Genomic DNA, 20,384 nt, shown 5'->3' with positions numbered 1-20,384 from the left:
CACCATTTCTGCAGCAACGAGAATGGGGAGAGAGATAGAGAGGTGCTGTTGGTGGGGCAGCCTTTGGGACAACCTGTGTGCCTGCAGGTAAGGTGGAGGGCCCGCGGCGCCTGCTGGGAGTTGTAGTTCTGCCTGCAGTGACAGCGGGAGCTGCGCGCGCAGCGGCAGGCACTTGGGGTGGGCGCGCGGGGTGGCTGCCGGGAGTAGTAGTTCCCCGGGGGGGGGGTGGAACTGAGTGGCGGCGGCAGCCGGGGAAACTACAACACCCACAATGCAAAGCGCGGGCGAGGACGGGGGACGCAGGCGCAGTGGAGCGTTGGCAGCCCTTGGAAACGGAGCGGTCGGTAAGGTGCTCGCCGCGGACTGTCATATTCCTCATATTCGTCTTATTGTTGTGTTCGTGCCCCATATATCGGACCGAACCCGGAGGGGCAGTGCTGAGGGAGTGCTGCACTGTCGGAGGGGCAGTGCTGAGGGAGTGCCGCACTGTCGGAGGGGCAGTGCTGAGGGAGCGCCGCACTGTCGGAGGGGCAGTGCTGAGGGAGTGCTGCACTGTCGGAGGGGCAGTGCTGAGGGAGCGCCGCACTGTCGGAGGGGCAGTACTGAGGGAGCGCTGCACTGTCGGAGGCAGAAAGAAAGACTTGCATTTATATAGCGCCTTTCACGACCACCGGACGTCCCAAGCCGCTTTACAGCCAATGAAGTACTTTTGGAGTGTAGGCACTGTTGTAATGTGGGAAACGCGGCGGCCCAATTTGTGCACAGCAAGCTCCCACACACAGCAACGTGATAATGACCAGATAATCTGTCTGTGTGATGTTGATTGAGGGATAAATATTGGCCTCAGGACACCGGGGATAACTCCCCTGCTCTTCTTCGAAATATTGGTCTTGGGATCTTTTACATCCACCTGAGAGAGCAGTTGGGCCTCGGTTTAAAATCTCATCCGAAAGATGGACCCTCCGACAGTGCGGCACTCCCTCAGCACTGCCCCTCCGACAGTGCGGCGCTCCCTCAGCGCTGCCCCTCCGACAGAGCGGCGCTCCCTCAGCGCTGCCCCTCCGACAGTGCGGCGCTCCCTCAGTACTGCCCCTCCGACAGTGCGGCGCTCCCTCAGCACTGCCCCTCCGACAGTGCGGCGCTCCCTCAGCGCTGCCCCTCCGACAGTGCGGCGCTCCCTCAGCGCTGCCCCTCCGACAGTGCGGCGCTCCCTCAGCGCTGCCCCTCCGACAGTGCGGCGCTCCCTCAGTACTGCACTGGAGTGTCAGCCTCGATTTTTTTTTGTGCTGGACTTCCTGGGTGGCCCTTAAAGATCCCAGGGCTGCTGTTTCAAAGAAGGGATGATCGCCTGTGTCCTGATCAATATTTATCCCGCAACCAAACAGATGATCTGGTCATTATTGCTGTGAGCGGGAGCTTGCTGTGCGCAAATTGGCCGCCGCCTTTCCCACATTACAACAGTGACTACAGTTCGAAAGTACTTCATTGGCTGTAAAGCGCAATGGGACGTCCGGTGGATGTGAAAGGCGCTATATAAATGCAAGTCTTTAATTCGTTAAGTTTTTTTTTTCCGTGGCCGGTGCCTTAGGGTTTCAATAAGTTATTTTGTTAACTAAGACAATGTAAAGCCATCTTGGAGCCCACTCTCCTGCTCGCTAGTCCTTCAATCCGTACCCTTGGGAGTAGGCATGGGCTTTTGTTTCAGCTTTGGTACCTGTTTTGGATTCTCTGAAAGCTAACAGCTGCACGTGTTTACATGGCTTTTGATTTCCGTCTCATCGCCTTTTGATGTCACTTCTCTCTTACATTGTTGCTAATCTTAGTGTCTGAGGGAGCTGTGATTAATTGACGCTGTTTCTATTCACAACCAGCGCGAGCTGTTTTGCTGAGCTCTGAGTTCTATATTGCTGCTGCACAAGACTGTCGGGCTCTGCTTCCCGCAACGCTGAAATACTGCACCCATCTCTGGGGACAGTTTGTCCTTCCCCAGACAACGTACGGAGGAAGCCTGTCATCAAAGTGTAGTAACACTCGCCTCTCATCTTCACTCACTCACTCTCTCCCCACATCTCATCATTTCTCGTTTTCATCCATGCCATTCCTCTTCAGACTTTTCTTCTCAGCCCTCCTATTCTGCGAATGTATAATCCTCTGCCCACTTTATCCTTCCTGCATTATGTCCCAAAGCAAGATTCATTGCACAGTATTCTGCTTTAACTCATTCTTCACCACGACCGGCAAGGTTTTAGAAAAGCTAGATTTAAGTGCTGCTACTTTGTTTCCTCAGCTTCTCTCCTGCACACCCGACTAACCGGTGTGTCGCCAGAACTCTGCATCCTCATCTGGGTTCTCCATAAAGTCTTTCGCTTCAGCCAGGACTGATTATCGTCCAATAAGAAACAAAGACTTGCATTTCTATAGCGCCTTTCACGACCACCGGACGTCCCAAAGCGCTTTACAGCCACTGGAGAACTTTTTGGAGTGTAGTCACTGTTGTAATGTAGGAAATGGGGCAGACAATTTGTGCACAGCAAGCGTCCACAAACAGCAATGTGATAAATAACCAGATAATCTGTTTTTGTGATGTTGACTGAGGGATAAATATTGGCCAGGACACCGGGATAACTCCTGAGCTGTTCTTTGAAATAATGCCATGGGATTTTTGATGTCCACCTGAGAACTGACGGGATCTCGGTTTAACGTCTCATCCAAAAGACGGCACCTTTGACAGTGCGGCGCTCCCTCAGTACTGCCCCTCCGACAGTGCGGCGCTCCCTCAGTACTGCCCCTCCGACAGTGCGGCGCTCCCTCAGTACTGCCCCTCCGACAGTGCGGCGCTCCCTCAGTACTGCCCCTCCGACAGTGAGGCGCTCCCTCAGCGCTGCCCCTCCGACAGTGCGGCGCTCCCTCAGCGCTGCCCCTCCGACAGTGCGGCACTCCCTCAGCGCTGCCCCTCCGACAGTGCGGCGCTCCCTCAGCGCTGCCCCTCCGACAGTGCGGCGCTCCCTCAGCGCTGCCCCTCCGACAGTGCGGCGCTCCCTCAGCACTGCCCCTCCGACAGTGCGGCGCTCCCTCAGCACTGCACTGGGAGTGAAAGCCTGGATTGTGCTGAAAGTCTCTGGAGTGGGACTTAAACCCGCAACCATCTGACTCGGAGTCGAGTATGCTGCCCCCTGAGCCTGGAGTTGCATTGTTATAAGTTTCGATCCTGTTTTATCTTTTCAATTGGAGAACAAAGTTGTGTGGGGGTCTGGTGAGATTGGGAGGGGTGTTGACTGCCCTTGCTGCTGTCGTTGAGAAATACCTTTGTCGCCTTTCTGTTTCTAAACATGTGCGATGTGGCAGCGATCGTGTTGTAACTGTGTTGTAACATTGTGAAAATGACAACGGTGGTTACTTTTACTGGGAGCGCTTGCGCCAGATTCCTGGAACTGAAAAGGTCCCCTCCCCCAGCACTAACAGTGCTCACCTTGACCAGCTCAAAAGAACTCTGCGCAGTGGAGATTATGTTCATCGTAATCTCATCCCCCTGGTTAAGCTCTCTTGAGCTTTGCCCTAGTGTGTCACTCTGAAGCCTTTGATGTGTTGCTTTTGTCATCCATTCCTCCTGTGTATTGTTCAGCCTATAACGTTTCACTTATTTATTCACGGGATGTGGGCATCATCGGCAAGGCCAGTATTTATTGCCCATCCCCCTAATCGCCCTCGAAGGTGGTCGTGAGCCACTGTTCTATGTGGTGGTTTTGGTACAAGCGAGCGGCTTGATGTGCTAGTTCAGAGGGCAGTTAAGAGTCAACAACAATAATTGTATTTATGTAGCACCTTTGACGTCGTAAAACGTCGCAAGACGCTTCACAACGAGTGTTATAAGACACTGAGCCAGACAAGAAATTAGAGCAGGCGACCAAAAGCTTGGTCAAAGAGGTAGGTTTTAAGGAGCGTCTTGAAGGAGGAGAGATTTAGGGAGCAATTTCCAGAGCTTGAGTTCCAGAATCAACCACATTGCTGTGGGTCTGGAGTCACATATCGGCCAGACCGGGTAAGGGCGGCAGATTTCCTTCCCTGAAGGACATGAGTGAACCAGATAGGTTTTTACAACAATCCGGTAGTTTCATGCTCACCATTACTGATGCGAGCTTATTATTCCAGATTTATTTAATAAGCAGAATTTAAATTCCCCAGCTGCCGTGGTGGGATTTGAACTCGGGTCTGCGGATCATTGGTCCAGGCCTCTGGGTTACTGCGACTGTGCCTCTGAGATGAGTTTCATTAGCACACTGAGCAGTCCATCAGCACAGAGCTTGGTAAGGATTGTCGTGATACCTCCACCCCACCCGAAATCATGTGATTCACCAGACTGATTCCCGGGATGGCAGGACCGACATATGAAGAAAGACTGGATCGACTAGACTTGCATTCATTTAGAAGAATGAGAGGGGATCTCATAGAAGCATAGAAAATTCTGACGGGATTGGACAGGTTGGATGCAGGAAGAATGTTCCCGATGTTGGGGAAGTCCAGAACCAGGGGTCACAGTCTAAGGATAAGGGGTAAGCCATTTAGGACCGAGATGAGGAGAAACTTCTTCACTCAGAGAATTCCACAGGTTCACAATTCTCGACCACAGAAAGTTGTTGAGGCCAGTTCGTTAGATATATACAAAGGGGAGTTAGATGTGGCCCTTACGGCTAAAGGGATCAGGGGGTATGGAGAGAAAGCAGGAATGGGGTACTAAGGTGAATGATCAGCCATGATCATATTGAATGGTGGTGCAGGCTCGAAGGGCCGAATGGCCTACTCCTGCACCTATTTTCTATGTTTCTGTCTCCTGGACTAGTTTCGATCGCCAAATTCGCCTGGGTCTTTTTTATCATGGTGTTTTTGGCCTCTCCCAGGAGATCGCATGGTTTCAGGTGGGGTGGAGAGTGTATGTATCGTGATACACAAGATAACACAGTTGTATGGGACAGTCTTTACCTGTCTGGCATTGTTCTGTGCTCGCCGACCTACTCTGGCTCCCAGTTAAGCAACGCCTCGATTTCAAAATTCTCATCCTTATTTTCAGATCCTTCCATGGCCCTCGCCCCCCTATCTCTGTAATCTCCTCCAGCCCCACAATTCCCCGCGATGTCTGCGCTCCTCCTGAGCATCCCTGATTCTAATCGCTCAACCATCAATGGCCGTGTCTTCAGCTGCCTCGGCCCCAAGAGCATAAGAGCATAGAACAGGCCATCTAGCCCCTCAAGCCTGCTCCGCCATTCAATAAGATCATGGCTCATCTGGCCGTGGACTCAGCTCCACTTACCCGCCCGCTCCCCGTAACCCTTACTTCTCTTATTGGTTAAAAATCTATCTATCTGTGACTTGAATACATTCAATGAGCTAGCCTCAACTGCTTCCTTGGGCAGAGAATTCCACAGATTCACAATCCTCTGGGAGAAGAAATTCCTTCTCAACTCTGATTTAAATTGGCTCCCCCGTATTTTGAGGCTGTGCCCCCTAGTTCTAGTCACCCCGACCAGTGGAAACAACCTCTCTGCCTCTATCTTGTCTATCCCTTTCATTATTTTAAATGTTTCTATAAGATCACCCCTCATCCTTCTGAACTCCAACGAGTAAAGACCCAGTCTACTCAATCAATCATCATAAGGTAACCCCCTCATCTCCGGAATCAGCCTAGTGAATCGTCTCTGTACCCCCTCCAAAGCTAGTATATCCTTCCTTAAGTAAGGTGACCAAAACTGCAGGCAGTACTCCAGGTGCGGTCTCACCAATACCCTATACAGTTGCAGCAGGACCTCCCTGCTTTTGTACTCCATCTCTCTCGCAATGAAGGCCAACATTCCATTCGCCTTCCTGATTACCTGCTGCACCTGCAAACTAACTTTTTGGGATTCATGCACAAGGACCCCCAGGTCCCTCTGCACCGCAGCATGTTGTAATTTCTCTCCATTCAAATAATATTCCCTTTTACTGTTTTTTTTCCCAAGGTGGATGACCTCACACTTTCCGACATTGTATTCCATCTGCCAAACCTTAGCCCATTTGCTCAACCTATCTAAATCTCTTTGCAGTCTTTCTGTGTCCGCTACACAACCCGCTTTCCCACTAATCTTTGTGTCATCTGCAAATTTTGTTACACTACACTCTGTACCCTCTTCCAGGTCATCTATGTATATTGTAAACAGTTATGGTCCCAGCACCGATCCCTGTGGCACACCACTAACCACCGATTTCCAACCCGAAAAGGACCCATTTATCCCGACTCTCTGCTTTCTGTTAGCCAGCCAATTCTCGATCCATGCTAATACATTTCCTCTGACTCCGCGTACCTTTATCTTCTGCAGTAACCTTTTATGTGGCACCTTATCGAATGCCTTTTGGAAATCTAAATACACCACATCCATCGGTACACCTCTATCCACCAAGCTCGTTTTATCCTCAAAGAATTCCAGTAAATTAGTTAAACATGATTTCCCCTTCATGAATCCATGCTGAGTCTGCTTGATTGCACTATTCCTATCCAGATGTCCCGCTATTTCTTCCTTAATGATAGCTTCAAGCATTTGGCCCACTACAGATGTTAAACTAACCGGCCTATAGTTACCTGCCTTTTATCTGCCCCCTTTTTTAAACAGAGGTGTTACATTAGCTGCTTTCCAATCCGCTGGTACCTCCCCAGAGTCCAGAGAATTTTGGTCGATTATAACGAATGCATCTGCTATAACTTCCGCCATCTCTTTTAATACCCTGGGATGCATTTCATCAGGACCAGGGGACTTGTCTACCTTGAGTCCCATTAGCCTGTCCAGCACTACCCGCCTAGTGATAGTGATTGTCTCAAGGTCCTCCCTTCCCACATTCCTGTGACCAGCAATTTTTGGCATGGTTTTTGTGTCTTCCACTGTGAAGATCGAAGCAAAATAATTGTTTAAGGTCTCAGCCATTTCCACATTTCCCATTATTAAATCCCCCTTCTCATCTTCTAAGGGACCAACATTTACTTTAGTCACTCTTTTCCGTTTTATATATCTAAAAGCTTTTACTATCCGTTTTTATGTTTTGCACAAGTTTACCTTCGTAATCTATCTTTCCTTTCTTTATTGCTTTCTTAGTCATTCTTTGCTGTCGTTTAAAATTTTCCCAATCTTCTATTTTCCCACTAACCTTGGCCTCCTTATACGCATTGGTTTTTAATTTGATACTCTCCTTTATTTCCTTGGTTATCCCTTCTCTTACCGCCCTTTTTCACTGGAATATATTTTTGTTGAGCACTATGAAAGAGCTCCTTAAAAGTCCTCCACTGTTCCTCAATTGTGCCACCGTTTAGTCTGTGTTTCCAGTCTACTTTAGCCAACTCTGCCCTCATCCCTCTGTAGTCCCCTTTGTTTAAGCATAGTACGCTCGTTTGAGACACTACTTCCTCACCCTCAATCTGTATTACAAATTCAACCATACTGTGATCACTCATTCCGAGAGGATCTTTTACTAGGAGATCGTTTATTATTCCTGTCTCATTACACAGGACCAGATGTAAGATAGCTTGCTCCCTTGTAGGTTCTGTAACATACTGTTCTAAGAAACAATCCCGTATGCATTCTATGAATTCCTCCTCCAAGCTACCTCATGCGATTTGATTTGACCAATCGATATGTAGGTTAAAATCCCCCATGATTACTGCCGTTCCTTTTTCACATGCCTCCATTATTCCCTTGATTATTGCCCGCCCCACCGTGAAGTTATTATTTGGGGGCCTATAAACTATGCCCACCAGTGACTTTTTCCCCTTACTATCTCTAATTTCCACCCACAATGATTCAACATTTTGTTCATTAGAGCCAATATCGTCTCTCACAACTGCCCTGATATCATCCTTTATTAACAGAGCTACTCCACCTCCTTTCCCTTCTTGTCTATCTTTCCAAATCGTCAGATACCCCTGTATGTTTAATTCCCAGTCTTGGCCACCCCGCAACCACGTTTCTGTAATGGCCACCAAATCATACCCATTTGATCTGGAACTCCCTGCATAAACCTCTCTACCTCTCTTTCCTCCTTCAATACGCTCCTTAAAACCTACCTCTCTGACCCAGCTTTTGGTCACCTGCCCTAATTTCTACTTGTGCGGCTCGGTGTCAAATTTCTATGGCACAGTGCTGCTGTGAAGCACCTTGGGACGTTTCACCACGTGAAAGGCGCTATATAAATACAAGTTGTTGTAGTATCATCCTGCAGAAAGCAGCTCATTTATAAAAGGAGAAAGTGTAGCGACAGGATCCTTTTGGATTAGTTTCTGCCTTCTGCTTTAAGTACATCCCTGTGAATGTAGGGTTGGGGGGTGGGGGGGGTGCTAGCGGAGAACTTTGTCTCTGCTTTGCTGAAAGGGCCTGCAGTGAGTTCAGCACTTGTTTGGAAATGGAACAGCGCCCCACTGGAACGCTGCCTGTGATCTGTTCCGCAGAGCCACAATGAAGTGTCTTTGTGCAGGGACGAATCCGATCCAGGCAGCAAAGTTGCTGCGTGCAGATGGGGAGGTGAGATTGCCTTGCTCTCTCGCTCTTGCTCTCTCTCCGAGCTTGCCCCCGTAGCTTCAGCCAGCCAGCAGCCCCCGTCAAAAGTAACCACTTGCCGGACAAACCGCTTCAGTCCGCAGTTTGGGCACTGCAAGGGGGGTGAAGGAATTCCTCGTGCACCGACACAGAATTGACATTTCTGGTGAGTCGCTAGTGTCTCTTGAGTCAGCTCGCAAACTTCAAGGCGCCGTTTCCAGAACGGTGAGCCGAATGTGTGGGGCATGTTTAAGGTGTGCTGACTGTTTATTGTCTCAATGTAAACGTGCAATGATGACAGCAGAAATAGAGCTGCTGTCATTACGCTGAGCGCTGAGCCAATTCCCCGAGACCTTGTCCTGCCATTCTCCGGTTTAAGACGAAAGGGGAGGATTGGCCTCCCATTTCAGTCTGCGCACTGCAAGAAAAAAATATCTTTACATCTTGACAGAAGACTCCCCAGAGCTGTAACAATGGGGCATTTTATTCCTCGAGTGATTTATTTTTGTGTGCGAGCGTCGCTTGTTTTCAGAATGGTGCGCTTACACAGACAGCCTCAGTTGTCAGGTCTGCCGGGGTGCTTTTGATTGGTGCTGCTTAGATCAGGAGACTGAACGGTGCCAACAGACTCGGCTGAGTGGGTGGGAACTCAGCGTTAGCACGCTTCTGAGCATATGGCAGGAGTGGGGAATGAATCGTGACACTGGGAGTCAGAGGCATCTTGAGCCGCTGAAGGGTACCAGGGATGCAGGACTTCCATTTACGTGGAGAGACTAGAGAAATTGGGGTTTGTGCCCCTTATTTCCTACATCACCATAGGCAGTCCCTCGGAATCGAGGAAGACTTGCCTCCACTCCCAAAGTGAGTTCTTTGATGGCTGAACAGTCCGATACGAGAGCCACAGACCCTGTCACAGGTGGGACAGACATTCATTAAAGGAAGGGGACGGTGGGACTGGTTTGCCGCGCCCTCCTTCCGCTGCCTGCGCTTGGCCTCTTTGCGTTGAAACTCGAGGCGCTCAACGCCCTCCCGGATGCACTTTCTCCGGCGGTCTTCGGCCAGGGTCTCCCAGGTGTCAGTGGTGATGTCGCACTTTACCAGGGAGGCTTTGAGGGTGTCCTAATAACATTTCCACTGTCCTCCTTTTGGCTCGTTTATGATGAAGGAGCTCCGTCCGCATAAGGCATTTCTCGTGTTGCCCCTTATTGCCTACATCGTCATAGGCAGTCCTTCGGAATCGAGGAAGACTTGCTTCCACTCTAAAAGTGAGTTCTCAGGTGACTGAACAGTCCAATACGGAAATTACAGTCCCTGTCACAGGTGGGACAGATAGTCGTTGAGGGAAAGGGTGGGTGGGACAGGTTTGCCGCACGCTCCTTCCGCTGCCTGCGCTTGGTTTCTGCATGCTCTCGGCGATGAGACTCGAGGTGCTCAGCGCCCTCCTGGATGCACTTCCTCCACTTAGGGCAGACTGGTCTTTGGGCCAGGGACTCCCAGGTGTCGGTGGGAACAACCGTGACTATACTTCAAAAGTGCTTCACTGGCTGTAAAGTGCTTTGAGACGTCCGGTGGTCGTGAAAGGCGCTATATCAATCCAAGTTGTTCTTTCTTAGAGCGGAGAAGGTTAAGGGGAGATTTAATAGAAGGGTTTTGATTAGAGTAAATAGGGAGAAAGTTTCCACTGCCGGGGGCGTCGGTAACCAGAGGACACAGATTTAAGATAATTAGCAAAAGAACGAGAGGGGGAGATGAGGAGAATGTTTTTACGCAGCGAGTTGTTGTGATCGGGAACGCGCTGCCTGAGAGGGCGGTGGGAGCAGATTTAATAGTAACTTTCAAAGGGAATTGGATAAATACTTGAAGGGGAAACATTTTTGCAGAGCTGTGGGGAAAGAGCAGGGGGGAGTGGGACTAATCGGATCGCTCTTTCAGAAAGTTGACACAGGCACGATGGGCCGAATAGCCTCCTATGTGACGGGTACAATAATTTCCACATTCTAGTCATTTAATTCTTTTTAAAAGTTAGATCGAGTTCTGAATGCTGAGATCAAGCAGAGAGCGATGCTGTTATAGGTTCCTATGATGGAGTTTGTTCTTTTAAACATTTTGAACGTTCGATGTGAATACTTGGGTTGTGAAATTCTCGCCTGTATAGTTGCAGGATAAGACATCAGTGTTGTCACTCGGTTTGCAGTGAAGCATGTTGAGCTGTGTAACATCAGGGTAAAACATTGCCCCCGGTGTTACTGGTACTGGCAGGAACGGTTTGACGGAGATGAGCTAAGAGCGTCATCAAACCAAGACTGCATTGAAGGCCGATAAATCCCCAGGGCCTGATGGACTGCATCCCAGAGTACTTAAGGAGGTGGCCTTGGAAATAGCGGATGCATTGACAATCGTTTTCCAACATTCCATTGACTCTGGATCAGTTCCTATGGAGTGGAGGGTAGCCAATGTAACCCCACTTCTTAAAAAAGGAGGGAGAGAGAAAACAGGGAATTATAGACCGGTCAGCCTGACATCAGTAGTGGGTAAAATGATGGAATCAATTATTAAGGATGTCATAGCAGCGCATTTGGAAAGAGGTGACATGATAGGTCCAAGTCAGCATGGATTTGTGAAAGGGAAATCATGCTTGACAAATCTTCTGGAATTTTTTGAGGATGTTTCCAGTAGAGTGGACAAGAGAGAACCAGTTGATGTGGTGTATTTGGACTTTCAGAAGGCTTTCGACAAGGTCCCACACAAGAGATTAATGTGCAAAGTTAAAGCACATGGGATTGGGGGTAGTGTGCTGACGTGGATTGAGAACTGGTTGTCAGACAGGAAGCAAAGAGTAGGAGTAAATGGGTACTTTTCAGAATGGCAGACAGTGACTAGTGGGGTACCGCAGGGTTCTGTACTGGGACCCCAGCTGTTTACATTGTACATTTAATGATTTAGACGAGGGGATTAAATGTAGTATCTCCAAATTTGCGGATGACACTAAGTTGGGTGGCAGTGTAAGCTGCGAGGAGGATGCTATGAGGCTCCACAGTGACTTGGATAGGTTAGGTGAGTGGGCAAATGCATGGCAGATGAAGTATAATGTGGATAAATGTGAGGTTATCCACTTTGGTGGTTAAAAACAGAGAGACAGACTATTATCTGAATGGTGACAGATTAGGAAAAGGGGAGGTGCAACGAGACCTGGGTGTCATGGTACATCAGTCATTGAAGGTTGGCATGCAGGTACAGCAGGCGGTTAAGAAAGCAAATGTTGGCCTTCATAGCGGGAAGATTTGAGTTCAGGGGCAGGGAGGTGTTACTACAGTTGTACAGGGCCTTGGTGAGGCCACACCTGGAGTATTGTGTACAGTTTTGGTCTCCTAACCTGAGGAAGGACATTCTTGCTATTGAGGGAGTGCAGCGAAGGTTCAATAGACTGATTCCCGGGATGGCGGGACTGACCTATCAAGAAAGACTGGATCAACTGGGCTTGTATTCACTGGAGTTCAGAAGAATGAGAGGGGATCTCATAGAAACGTTTAAAATTCTGATGGGTTTGGACAGGTTAGATGCAGGAAGTATGTTCCCAATGTTGGGGAAGTCCAGAACCAGGGGTCACAGTCTAAGGATAAGGGGTAAGCCATTTAGGACCGAGATAAGGAGAAACTTCTTCACCCAGAGAGTGGTGAACCTGTGGAATTCTCTACCACAGAAAGTTGTTGAGGCCAATTCACTAAATATATTCAAAAAGGAGTTAGATGTAGTCCTTACTACTAGGGGGACCAAGGGGTATGGTGAGAAAGCAGGAATGGGGTACTGAAGTTGCATGTTCAGCCATGAACTCATTGAATGGCGGTGCAGGCTCGAAGGGCCGAATGGCCTACTCCTGCACCTATTTTCTATGTTTCTATGTTTCTATGCATTACAGCAAATTGGTGAAATGGGTCATTTGCCTCCAGCTTGCTATCAATAAGTTAATATAAACGGGTTTCTTGATGATCTGTAACAGTGCTGTTCCTTCTCGTCTCGCATCTCTACAGGTTAACAAGCCCACGCAAACCAAACACTAGGGTTTATTTCTAGAGGGAGGTTATGCTAAACCTGTGTCGAACCTGGGTTAGACCACACTTGGAGTACTGCGTACAGTTCTGATCGCCATATTATAAAAAGGATATCGAGGCGCTGGAGAGGGTGCAGAGAAGATTTACAAGGATGATATCAGAAATGCGAGGGTATACCTATTAGGAAAGGATGAACAGGCTGGGTCCCTTTTCACTTGAAAAGAGAAGGCTGAGGGGGTGACCTAATATTTAAAATGATGAAAGATTTTGATAGAGTGGATACAGAGAGAGTGTTTCCACTTGTGCGGAAGAGCATAACTAGAGGCCATCAATATAAGATAGTCACCCAGAAATCCAATAGGGAATTCAGGAGAAACTTCTTTACCCAGAGAGGGGTGAGAATGTGGAACTCGCTGCCACAGGGAGGGGTTGAAGTGGTCATTATCACATTTCTGTTTGTGGGAGCTTGCTTGTGCTCAAAATTGGCTGTCGGGTTTCCCACATTACAACAGTGACTGCGCTTCAGAAGTACGTCATTAGCTGTAAAGCGCTTTGAGATGTCCAGTGGTTGTGAAAGGCGCTATATAAATGCAAGTCTTTAATCTTCAGTCGGGGAATCGGGATCGGCAGTTTGTGCTATTAAACTCTATCCTTTCTAAAGATCACATGCAGTTTTCACTACCACCCCTGAGTAAGGAGAGGTGGGTAACCTCAGGTAAAGGTTTAGAGAAGAGCATCTGAAATTCCTCTCCCTCCTCTCAAACCCTCATCATCATAGGCGGTCCCTCGGACGAGGATGACTTGCTTCCACATGAGTTCACAGATGTTTCAATGAAGGACCCGATGTTCCAGTCCTGAACTCCAGTTGAAGGGTGGAAGATGCCTGTGTATGGATTTTTTTAACGTGGGGTGGCCATTGTACACCAGCCACCACACGGGCTTGACAGAGCTAGGTCTTGGTCCAGTGGCAAGGGTTAACCAGGACGACTGGAGACCAGCTCTGTGCGCACACATATCGCAGTGTGGGCTGGCCCGTGCTGCCCCTGGGCCCTCTGCTCTTCTGGGCTCCGAACCTTCATTTGTCGCACCTCCGCCACTCCTCCGCATCTCACCGCATCTCGCCACTCATCCCTCTCGACCTTCCCACTCCTCTGTACCTGGGCCCTGCCGGTGTTCCTCCTCGTGCCAAAACGGCGACCAGGGTTTTGATGACGTCACCGAATCGCCCATCTCAAAATCATTGCACACTTGGAGCAGCCCGCGCTGGAGGTTGAAGTGGTATGCCGCTCCAGCTCTCTTACTTCCCAACTTTTACTTCCTCTCCATCACAGCAGAGCTGAAGCCATGTAATAATCTGCATTACTCAATGCTTGTCGGAAAGAAAGACTTGCGTTTCTGCAACACCTTTCACAACCTCAAGATGTTCCAGAGCGCTTTAGGCAACGGAGTATGGTCACTGTTGTAATGTAGGAAACGCGGCAGTCAATGTGCGCGCAAGCAAGCTCCCACACAGCAATGTGATAATGACCAGATCGCCTGTTTTAGTGACGTTGGTCGAGGGATAAATATTGGCCCCCGGGATACCTTTGCTTTTCAGTGCCGATGTCCATCTGACGGGGCCTCGGCTGACCGTCTCATCCGAAAGGCAGCACCTCCGACAGCGCAGCACTCCCTCAGCACTGGGAGTGTCAGCCTAGATTATTTGCTCAGGTCTCCTGGAGTGGGACTTGAACCCACAACCTTCTGACTCCGAGGCCAGAGTGCTACCCGCTGAGCCCCCCGCTGACACCTTTTAGGGTAAGGACAATATTAGTGTATTCAACTAGTATTTGGACTGGAGCAATAATGTTTCACACCGTGCGAAACCACTGTAGCCAAAGCATAATTCTACAACTACTGCTGCCCATCAGTTAAAGGTGTTAATTAATACTTTATTGCAAAATATCTTTCCTCTGCCAAAATCAATGTTGTGCTTAGCTAGGTTCTGATAAGGAAAGCGATTACACCGTGCAGTCGGGTTTGTGCATTGTCGAGCATTCAGCTTCACACCGTGGCCTTGATTTTTATTGGAGGAGGATGCACTCGGGATATGTGCGGGTGGGGGGTATGGGGAGGGAGGGACCCTCCACAGAGGTCTCAGCGTGAGGCAGGGGGCCATTTTAACTCCCGGGCCTCGTTTAAATAACATAAGAACATTAGAGATGGGAGCAGGAGTAGGCCATACGGCCCCTCGAGCCTGCTCCGCCATTCAATAAGATCATGGCTGATCCGATCAGGGACTCGGCTCCACTTCCCCGCCTGCTCCCCATAACCCCTTATCCCCTTATCGTTTAAGAAACTGTCTAGTTCTGTCTTAAATTTATTCAATGTCCCAGCTTCCACAGCTCTCTGAGGCAGCGAATTCCACAAATTTACAACCCTCCGAGAAGAAATTTCTCCTCATCCATAAATGGGCGGCCCCTCATTCTAAGATCGTGCTCTCTGTTTCCACTGATGGGGGAGACTAGAACTATCCTCTCTGCACCCACCTTGTCAAGCCCCCTCATAATCTTGCACGTTTCAATAAGATCACCTCTCAAAAGAAAGACTTGCATTTATATAGCGGCCATCAGACATCTCAAAGCGCTTTACAGCCAATGAAGTACTTTTGGAGTACAGTCACTGTTGTAATGTGGGAAACGCGGCAGCCAATTTGTGCACAGCAAGCTCCCACAAATAGCAATGTGATAATGATCAGATAATCTGTTTTAGTGATGTTGATTGAGGGATAAATATTGGCCCCAGAACACCGGGGAGAACTCCCCTGCTCTTCTTCAAAATAGTGCCATGAGATCTTTTACGTCCACCTGAGAGAGCAGTCGGGGCCTCGGTTTAACTTCTTATCCGGAAGACAGTCCCTCCGACAGTGCGGGGCTCCCTCAGTACGGCCCCTCCGACAGTGCGCCGCTCCCTCAGTACTGCCCCTCCGACACTCCCTCAGCACTGCCCCTCCGACAGTGCGGTGCTCCCTCAGTACTGCCCCTCCGACAGTGCGGTGCTCCCTCAGTACTGCCCCTCCGACAGTGCGCCGCTCCCTCAGTACTGCCCCTCCGACACTCCCTCAGTACTGCCCCTCCGACAGTGCGGTGCTCCCTCAGTACTGCCCCTCCGACAGTGCGGCGCTCTCTCAGTACTGCCCCTCCGACAGTGCGGCGGCTCCCTCAGTACTGCCCCTCCGACAGTGCGGCACTCCCTCAGTACTGCCTCTCCCACAGTCATCATCATCATAGGCAGCCCCTCAAAATCGAGGAAGACTTGCTTCCACTCAGTGAGTTCTCAAGTGGCTGAACAGTCCAATACGAGAATTACAGTCCCTGTCACAGGTGGGACAGACAGTGGTTGAGGGAAGGGGAGGGTGGGACTGGTTTGCCGCATGCTCCTTCCGCTGCCTGCGCTTGATTGCTGCGTGCTCTCGGCGACGAGACTCGAGGTGCTCAGCGCCCTCTCTTCCTTCACTTAGGGCGGGTCTTTGGCCAGGGACTCCCTCAGCACTGCCCCTCTGACAGTGCGGCGCTGCCTCAGCACTGCACTGGGAGTGCCAGCCTAGATTTTTTTTCTGCTCAAGACCCTGGAGCGGGACTTGAACCCACAACCTCCTGACTCCTGAGGCGAGTGTGCTACTCACGGAGCCGCGGGGTGATGCTACGAAATAAGATAAGGGCGGTGTGCCTCCTGAAACCGGCAGGCCTGACTTCGGGGCTGTGAAATGAACGGCTTGCGGCTTACTCTCGATGTCGGGCAGCTGATGCCAGCGTCGAGAGGGAGAGGCCCAAGGATCCTTGTCGGACCGTGATTGGGGCTGTCTGTGTCGACACCGGGTCTGCCCTCCCCGTTAAGACTCGCGTCCCGGACTCCCAGTGCTGATTACGTCACGGGAACCGGGACTTTTTGAATTTGCAGTCGGCCCACGGCCCACTTGAAAATCGCTGACGGTCCCACAGAGAGTTCAGTGAGTCGACTCGACCTAGTCTTAACCGATTACTCAATCTTGGCAGGCGAGTGGGAGGGGCGTGTGAGCAGTGACGGGGCGGGGGTGGTGTTAAAACCGAGGCCTAAGTACAGGATGCACCATGTGCCACTTGCAGCTTCTCTCCCAGCAGTGTGCACTGTTGATTCCCGAATCTGTCTGTTGCAGGTCACTTTATGCAAGATGGCCACTCCGACCCTGTCGGCCTGTTTCCAGATGTATTGAGTCTTGCTTCTTTCCAACGATAAAACCTAACGTGTGACTCGAGCGGGTAACCCGAATATTAACCTGGTTAGCTCGCAGCTGCCCCGATAAACCAAGCGGCGGTTAACATTTAACAGTATCGAAAGCCGAATTGTTGCGGTTTGTGACACCGTCTCTGTTGTGCAGTCCCATTGTTAAATCACATCAAACTGTGTGTGTGTGTGTGATTGTGTTTTTTAAACAGGCGCTCTCCGGACAGGATGCACAATGTGGCCAGTTGTAGTGTATCCCTGGGATCTCTGGGATTAATGCAACTCTTCGGGATTTCCTGGCCTTGGAGTATTGCTGCCAGCTTTGGTGTCTATCTGGGAAGCGGAGGATGGAGGTTTATCCGAATAGTGTTAAAAACTGCGCCGAGGGATATTTTGTAAGTTACACCTGTGTGATTTCATTGCGGGGTGTGTGTGCCGTTCTGTGTTCTGATTGGCAGTAGTGTGTATCATCCTATTTCTCTTGGCACGACGCTTGAAGTTGTGCGTCCTTTCACAGAACTGATTTTCACATCTACTTCTGACACCGAGTGTCAGCCGTGGCTCAGTGGGCAGCACCTTCGCCTCTGAGTCATAAGGTTGTTGGCTTAAGTGCCACTCCAGGGACTCGAGCACATAAATCTAGGCTGACACTCTAGTGCAGTGCTGAGGGAGCTCTGCACTGTCGGAGGGGCAGTGCTGAGGGAGCGCCGCACTGTCGGAGGGGCAGTGCTGAGGGAGCGCCGCACTGTCGGAGGGGCAGTGCTGAGGGAGCGCCGCACTGTCGGAGGGGCAGTGCTGAGGGAGCGCCGCTCTGTCGGAGGGGCAGTGCTGAGGGAGCGCCGCACTGTCGGAGGGGCAGTGCTGAGGGAGCGCCGCACTGTCGGAGGGGCAGTGCTGAGGGAGCGCCGCACTGTCGGAGGGGCAGTGCTGAGGGAACGCCGCACTGTCGGAGGGGCAGTACTGAGGGAGCGCCGCAATGTCAGAGGTGCCGTCTTTCGGATGAGACGTTAAACCAAGGCCCCGTCTGCGCTCTCAGGTGGATGTAAAAGATCCTATTTCGAAGAAGAGCAGGGGAGTTATCTCCGGTGTCCTGGGGCCAATATTTATCCCTCAATCAACATAACAAAGCAAGTCGGCTGCCGCGTTTCCCACATTGCAACAGTGACCACACTCCAAAAGCACTTCATTAGCTGTAAAGCGCTTTGAGACGTCTGGTGGTCGTGAAAGGCGCTATATAAATGCAAGTCTTTATTCCCTCGTTAGTAGACCTCCCCTCTCCCAGCTCCTAATGTAATCAAAAAGAAAATCACACAACAGAAACTGAGGCCCTTCAGCAACTCGTGCCTGTTGTACGGGATCTCTGAAAGAGCTATCAACTTAGTCCCACGCTCCCCTGCTCTTCCCGCCCCCCTGCCCCCCCCCCCCCCCCAAAGCTCTTCAAATCGTTCCCTGTCCTTTTCCTAATCTTGCTGTGACATGTTTACTTGTTGTCGTGGATGGTCTGATGAGGGTTCCTAGATCAAATGTTCGGCACTTTTGCACGTTGGGCTTGTTGCTTCCCAAACTAAGGATGCTAAATTAAATCCACTATTGGAGAGAAGATCCTTTCATTGTCTTGTTTTTGACTGGATTGAAACCCAGTGAAAGGACCGTGTCCCAAACCGATACAGTACTCCGTACTAAATATTTAGAACACAAATTTGAGCCCCTCGCTCCTTCGCTGTAGAAATTATTTACTTAATTCCACTGGCGAGTTATCTCAATTTGGTAGGTTTTTTTTAACCAACTTAGAACGGTAACCCCACCTCGTCTTAATTATCCATAAACTTGAGGTCATCCAAAACTCTGCTGCCCGTGTCCTATCTCGCACCGTGTCCCGCTCACCCATCACCCCCTGTGCTCGCTGCCCCGTGTCCTATCTCGCACCGTGTCCCGCTCACCCATCACCCCCTGTGCTCACTACCCCGTGTCCTAACTCGCACCGAGTCCCGCTCACCCATCACCCCCTGTGCTCACTACCCCATGTCCTAACCCGCACCAGGTCCCGCTCACCCATCACCCCCTGTGCTCACTGCCCCGTGTCCTAACTCGCACCGAGTCCCGCTCACCCATCACCCCCTGTGCTCGCTGCCCCATGTCCTAACCCGCACCAAGTCCCGCTCACCCATTACCCCCTGTGCTCACTGCCCCGTGTCCTAACTCGCACCGAGTCCCGCTCATCCATCACCCCCTGTGCTCGCTGCCCCATGTCCTAACCCGCACCAAGTCCCGCTCACCCATCACCCCCTGTGCTCGCTGTCCCGTGTCCTAACTCGCACCCAGTCCCGCTCACCCATCACCCCTGTGCTCGCTGACCTACACTGCCCATCTGGCTAAGCACCGCCTCGATTTTTTTTTTTTTTAATTCTTGTTCCTGTTTTCAAACCCCTCCATGGCCCTCGCTCCCCTCCCTGTCTCTGAAATGCCGAGCGAGCCACTCGAGGATAATTAGGGATGGGCAATAAATGCCGGCCTTGCCAGCGACACTCACATCCCGTGAAAGAACAACAAAAAAACTTTATTGAAGTTCGTGTTGCCCAAATGGTTGGATTGGCTGTACGGTTGACAGGATTGTGATATATTGCAGTGAATCAGCATTAATTACAGGCTGTTTCACAATCCTTAGGTTTTGTAACCTTCCCAACATCTCTGCCCTCCTCCAGCTCTGACCTTCTGCACATTCCCCACATCCTTCATCCCACCATTGGCAGCTGTGCCTTCAGCCCTGTAGATCTTAAAAGAAGAAAGGCTTGCATTTATATAGCACCTTTCACGACCACCAGACGTCTCAAAGCGCTTAACAGCCAATGAATTACTTTTGGAGTGTAGTCACTATCGTAATGTGGGAAACGCAGCAGCCAATTTGCGCACAGCAAGCTCCCACACACAGCAATGTGATGACCATATAATCTGTTGTTGATTGAGGGTTAAATAATGGCCAGGATACTGGGGAGAACTCCACTGCTCCTCTTCGAAATAGTGCCATGGGATCTTTTACATCCACCTGAGAGCAGGCGGGGCCTCAGTTTAACATCTCATCTGAAAGACAGACCCTCCGACAGTGCGGTGCTCCCTCAGTACCGCCCCTCCGACAGTGCGGCGCTCCCTCAGTACCGCCCCTCCAACAGTGCGGCACTCCTTCAGTACCGCCCCTCCAACACTGCGGCGCTCCCTCAGTACTGTCCCTCCGATGGTGCGGCGCTCCCTCAGTACTGTCCCTCCGACAGTGCGGCGCTCCCTCAGCACTGCCCCTCCGATGGTGCGGCGCTCCCTCAGCACTGCACTGGGAGTGTCAGCCTAGATTTATGTTCTCAAGTCCCTGGAGTGGGACTTGAACCCACAACCTTCTGACTCAGAGACGAGAGTGCTGCCTACTGAGCCACAGCTGACATTTTAAGCTTTGGAATTCTCTGCCTAAACTTCTCCTCTCTCTCCTCCTTTAAGACGCTCCTTAAAACCAACCTCTTTTGACCCCATCTAATATCTAAATTTTTTTTGGCTTGGT

General features: G+C 50.5%; 1 protein-coding gene across 6 annotated transcripts in view; it reads left to right on the top strand.

Annotated features, from left to right (window-relative positions):
* The first annotated feature begins 294 nt into the window (after positions 1-294).
* slc27a1a (solute carrier family 27 member 1a) overlaps positions 295-20,384 on the top strand; it is a 61,288-nt gene continuing 41,198 nt past the window's right edge. Inside the window, exons 1-2 of one of the 6 annotated variants that reach the window (XM_070867190.1) lie at positions 295-344; positions 17,053-17,235. In XM_070867190.1, coding sequence (XP_070723291.1) covers positions 17,069-17,235 — 167 coding nt within the window. In that variant the 5' untranslated portion in view covers positions 295-344; positions 17,053-17,068. The other 5 variants (XM_070867191.1, XM_070867193.1, XM_070867194.1 and 2 more) reach the window with 5 other exon arrangements.

This window comes from Pristiophorus japonicus, chromosome 24 (assembly GCF_044704955.1).
Source record: "Pristiophorus japonicus isolate sPriJap1 chromosome 24, sPriJap1.hap1, whole genome shotgun sequence".
Taxonomy (NCBI): domain Eukaryota; kingdom Metazoa; phylum Chordata; class Chondrichthyes; family Pristiophoridae; genus Pristiophorus; species Pristiophorus japonicus.
The sequence above is the reverse complement of the archived record's forward strand: the minus strand, read 5'-3'. Positions and strand labels throughout refer to the sequence as shown.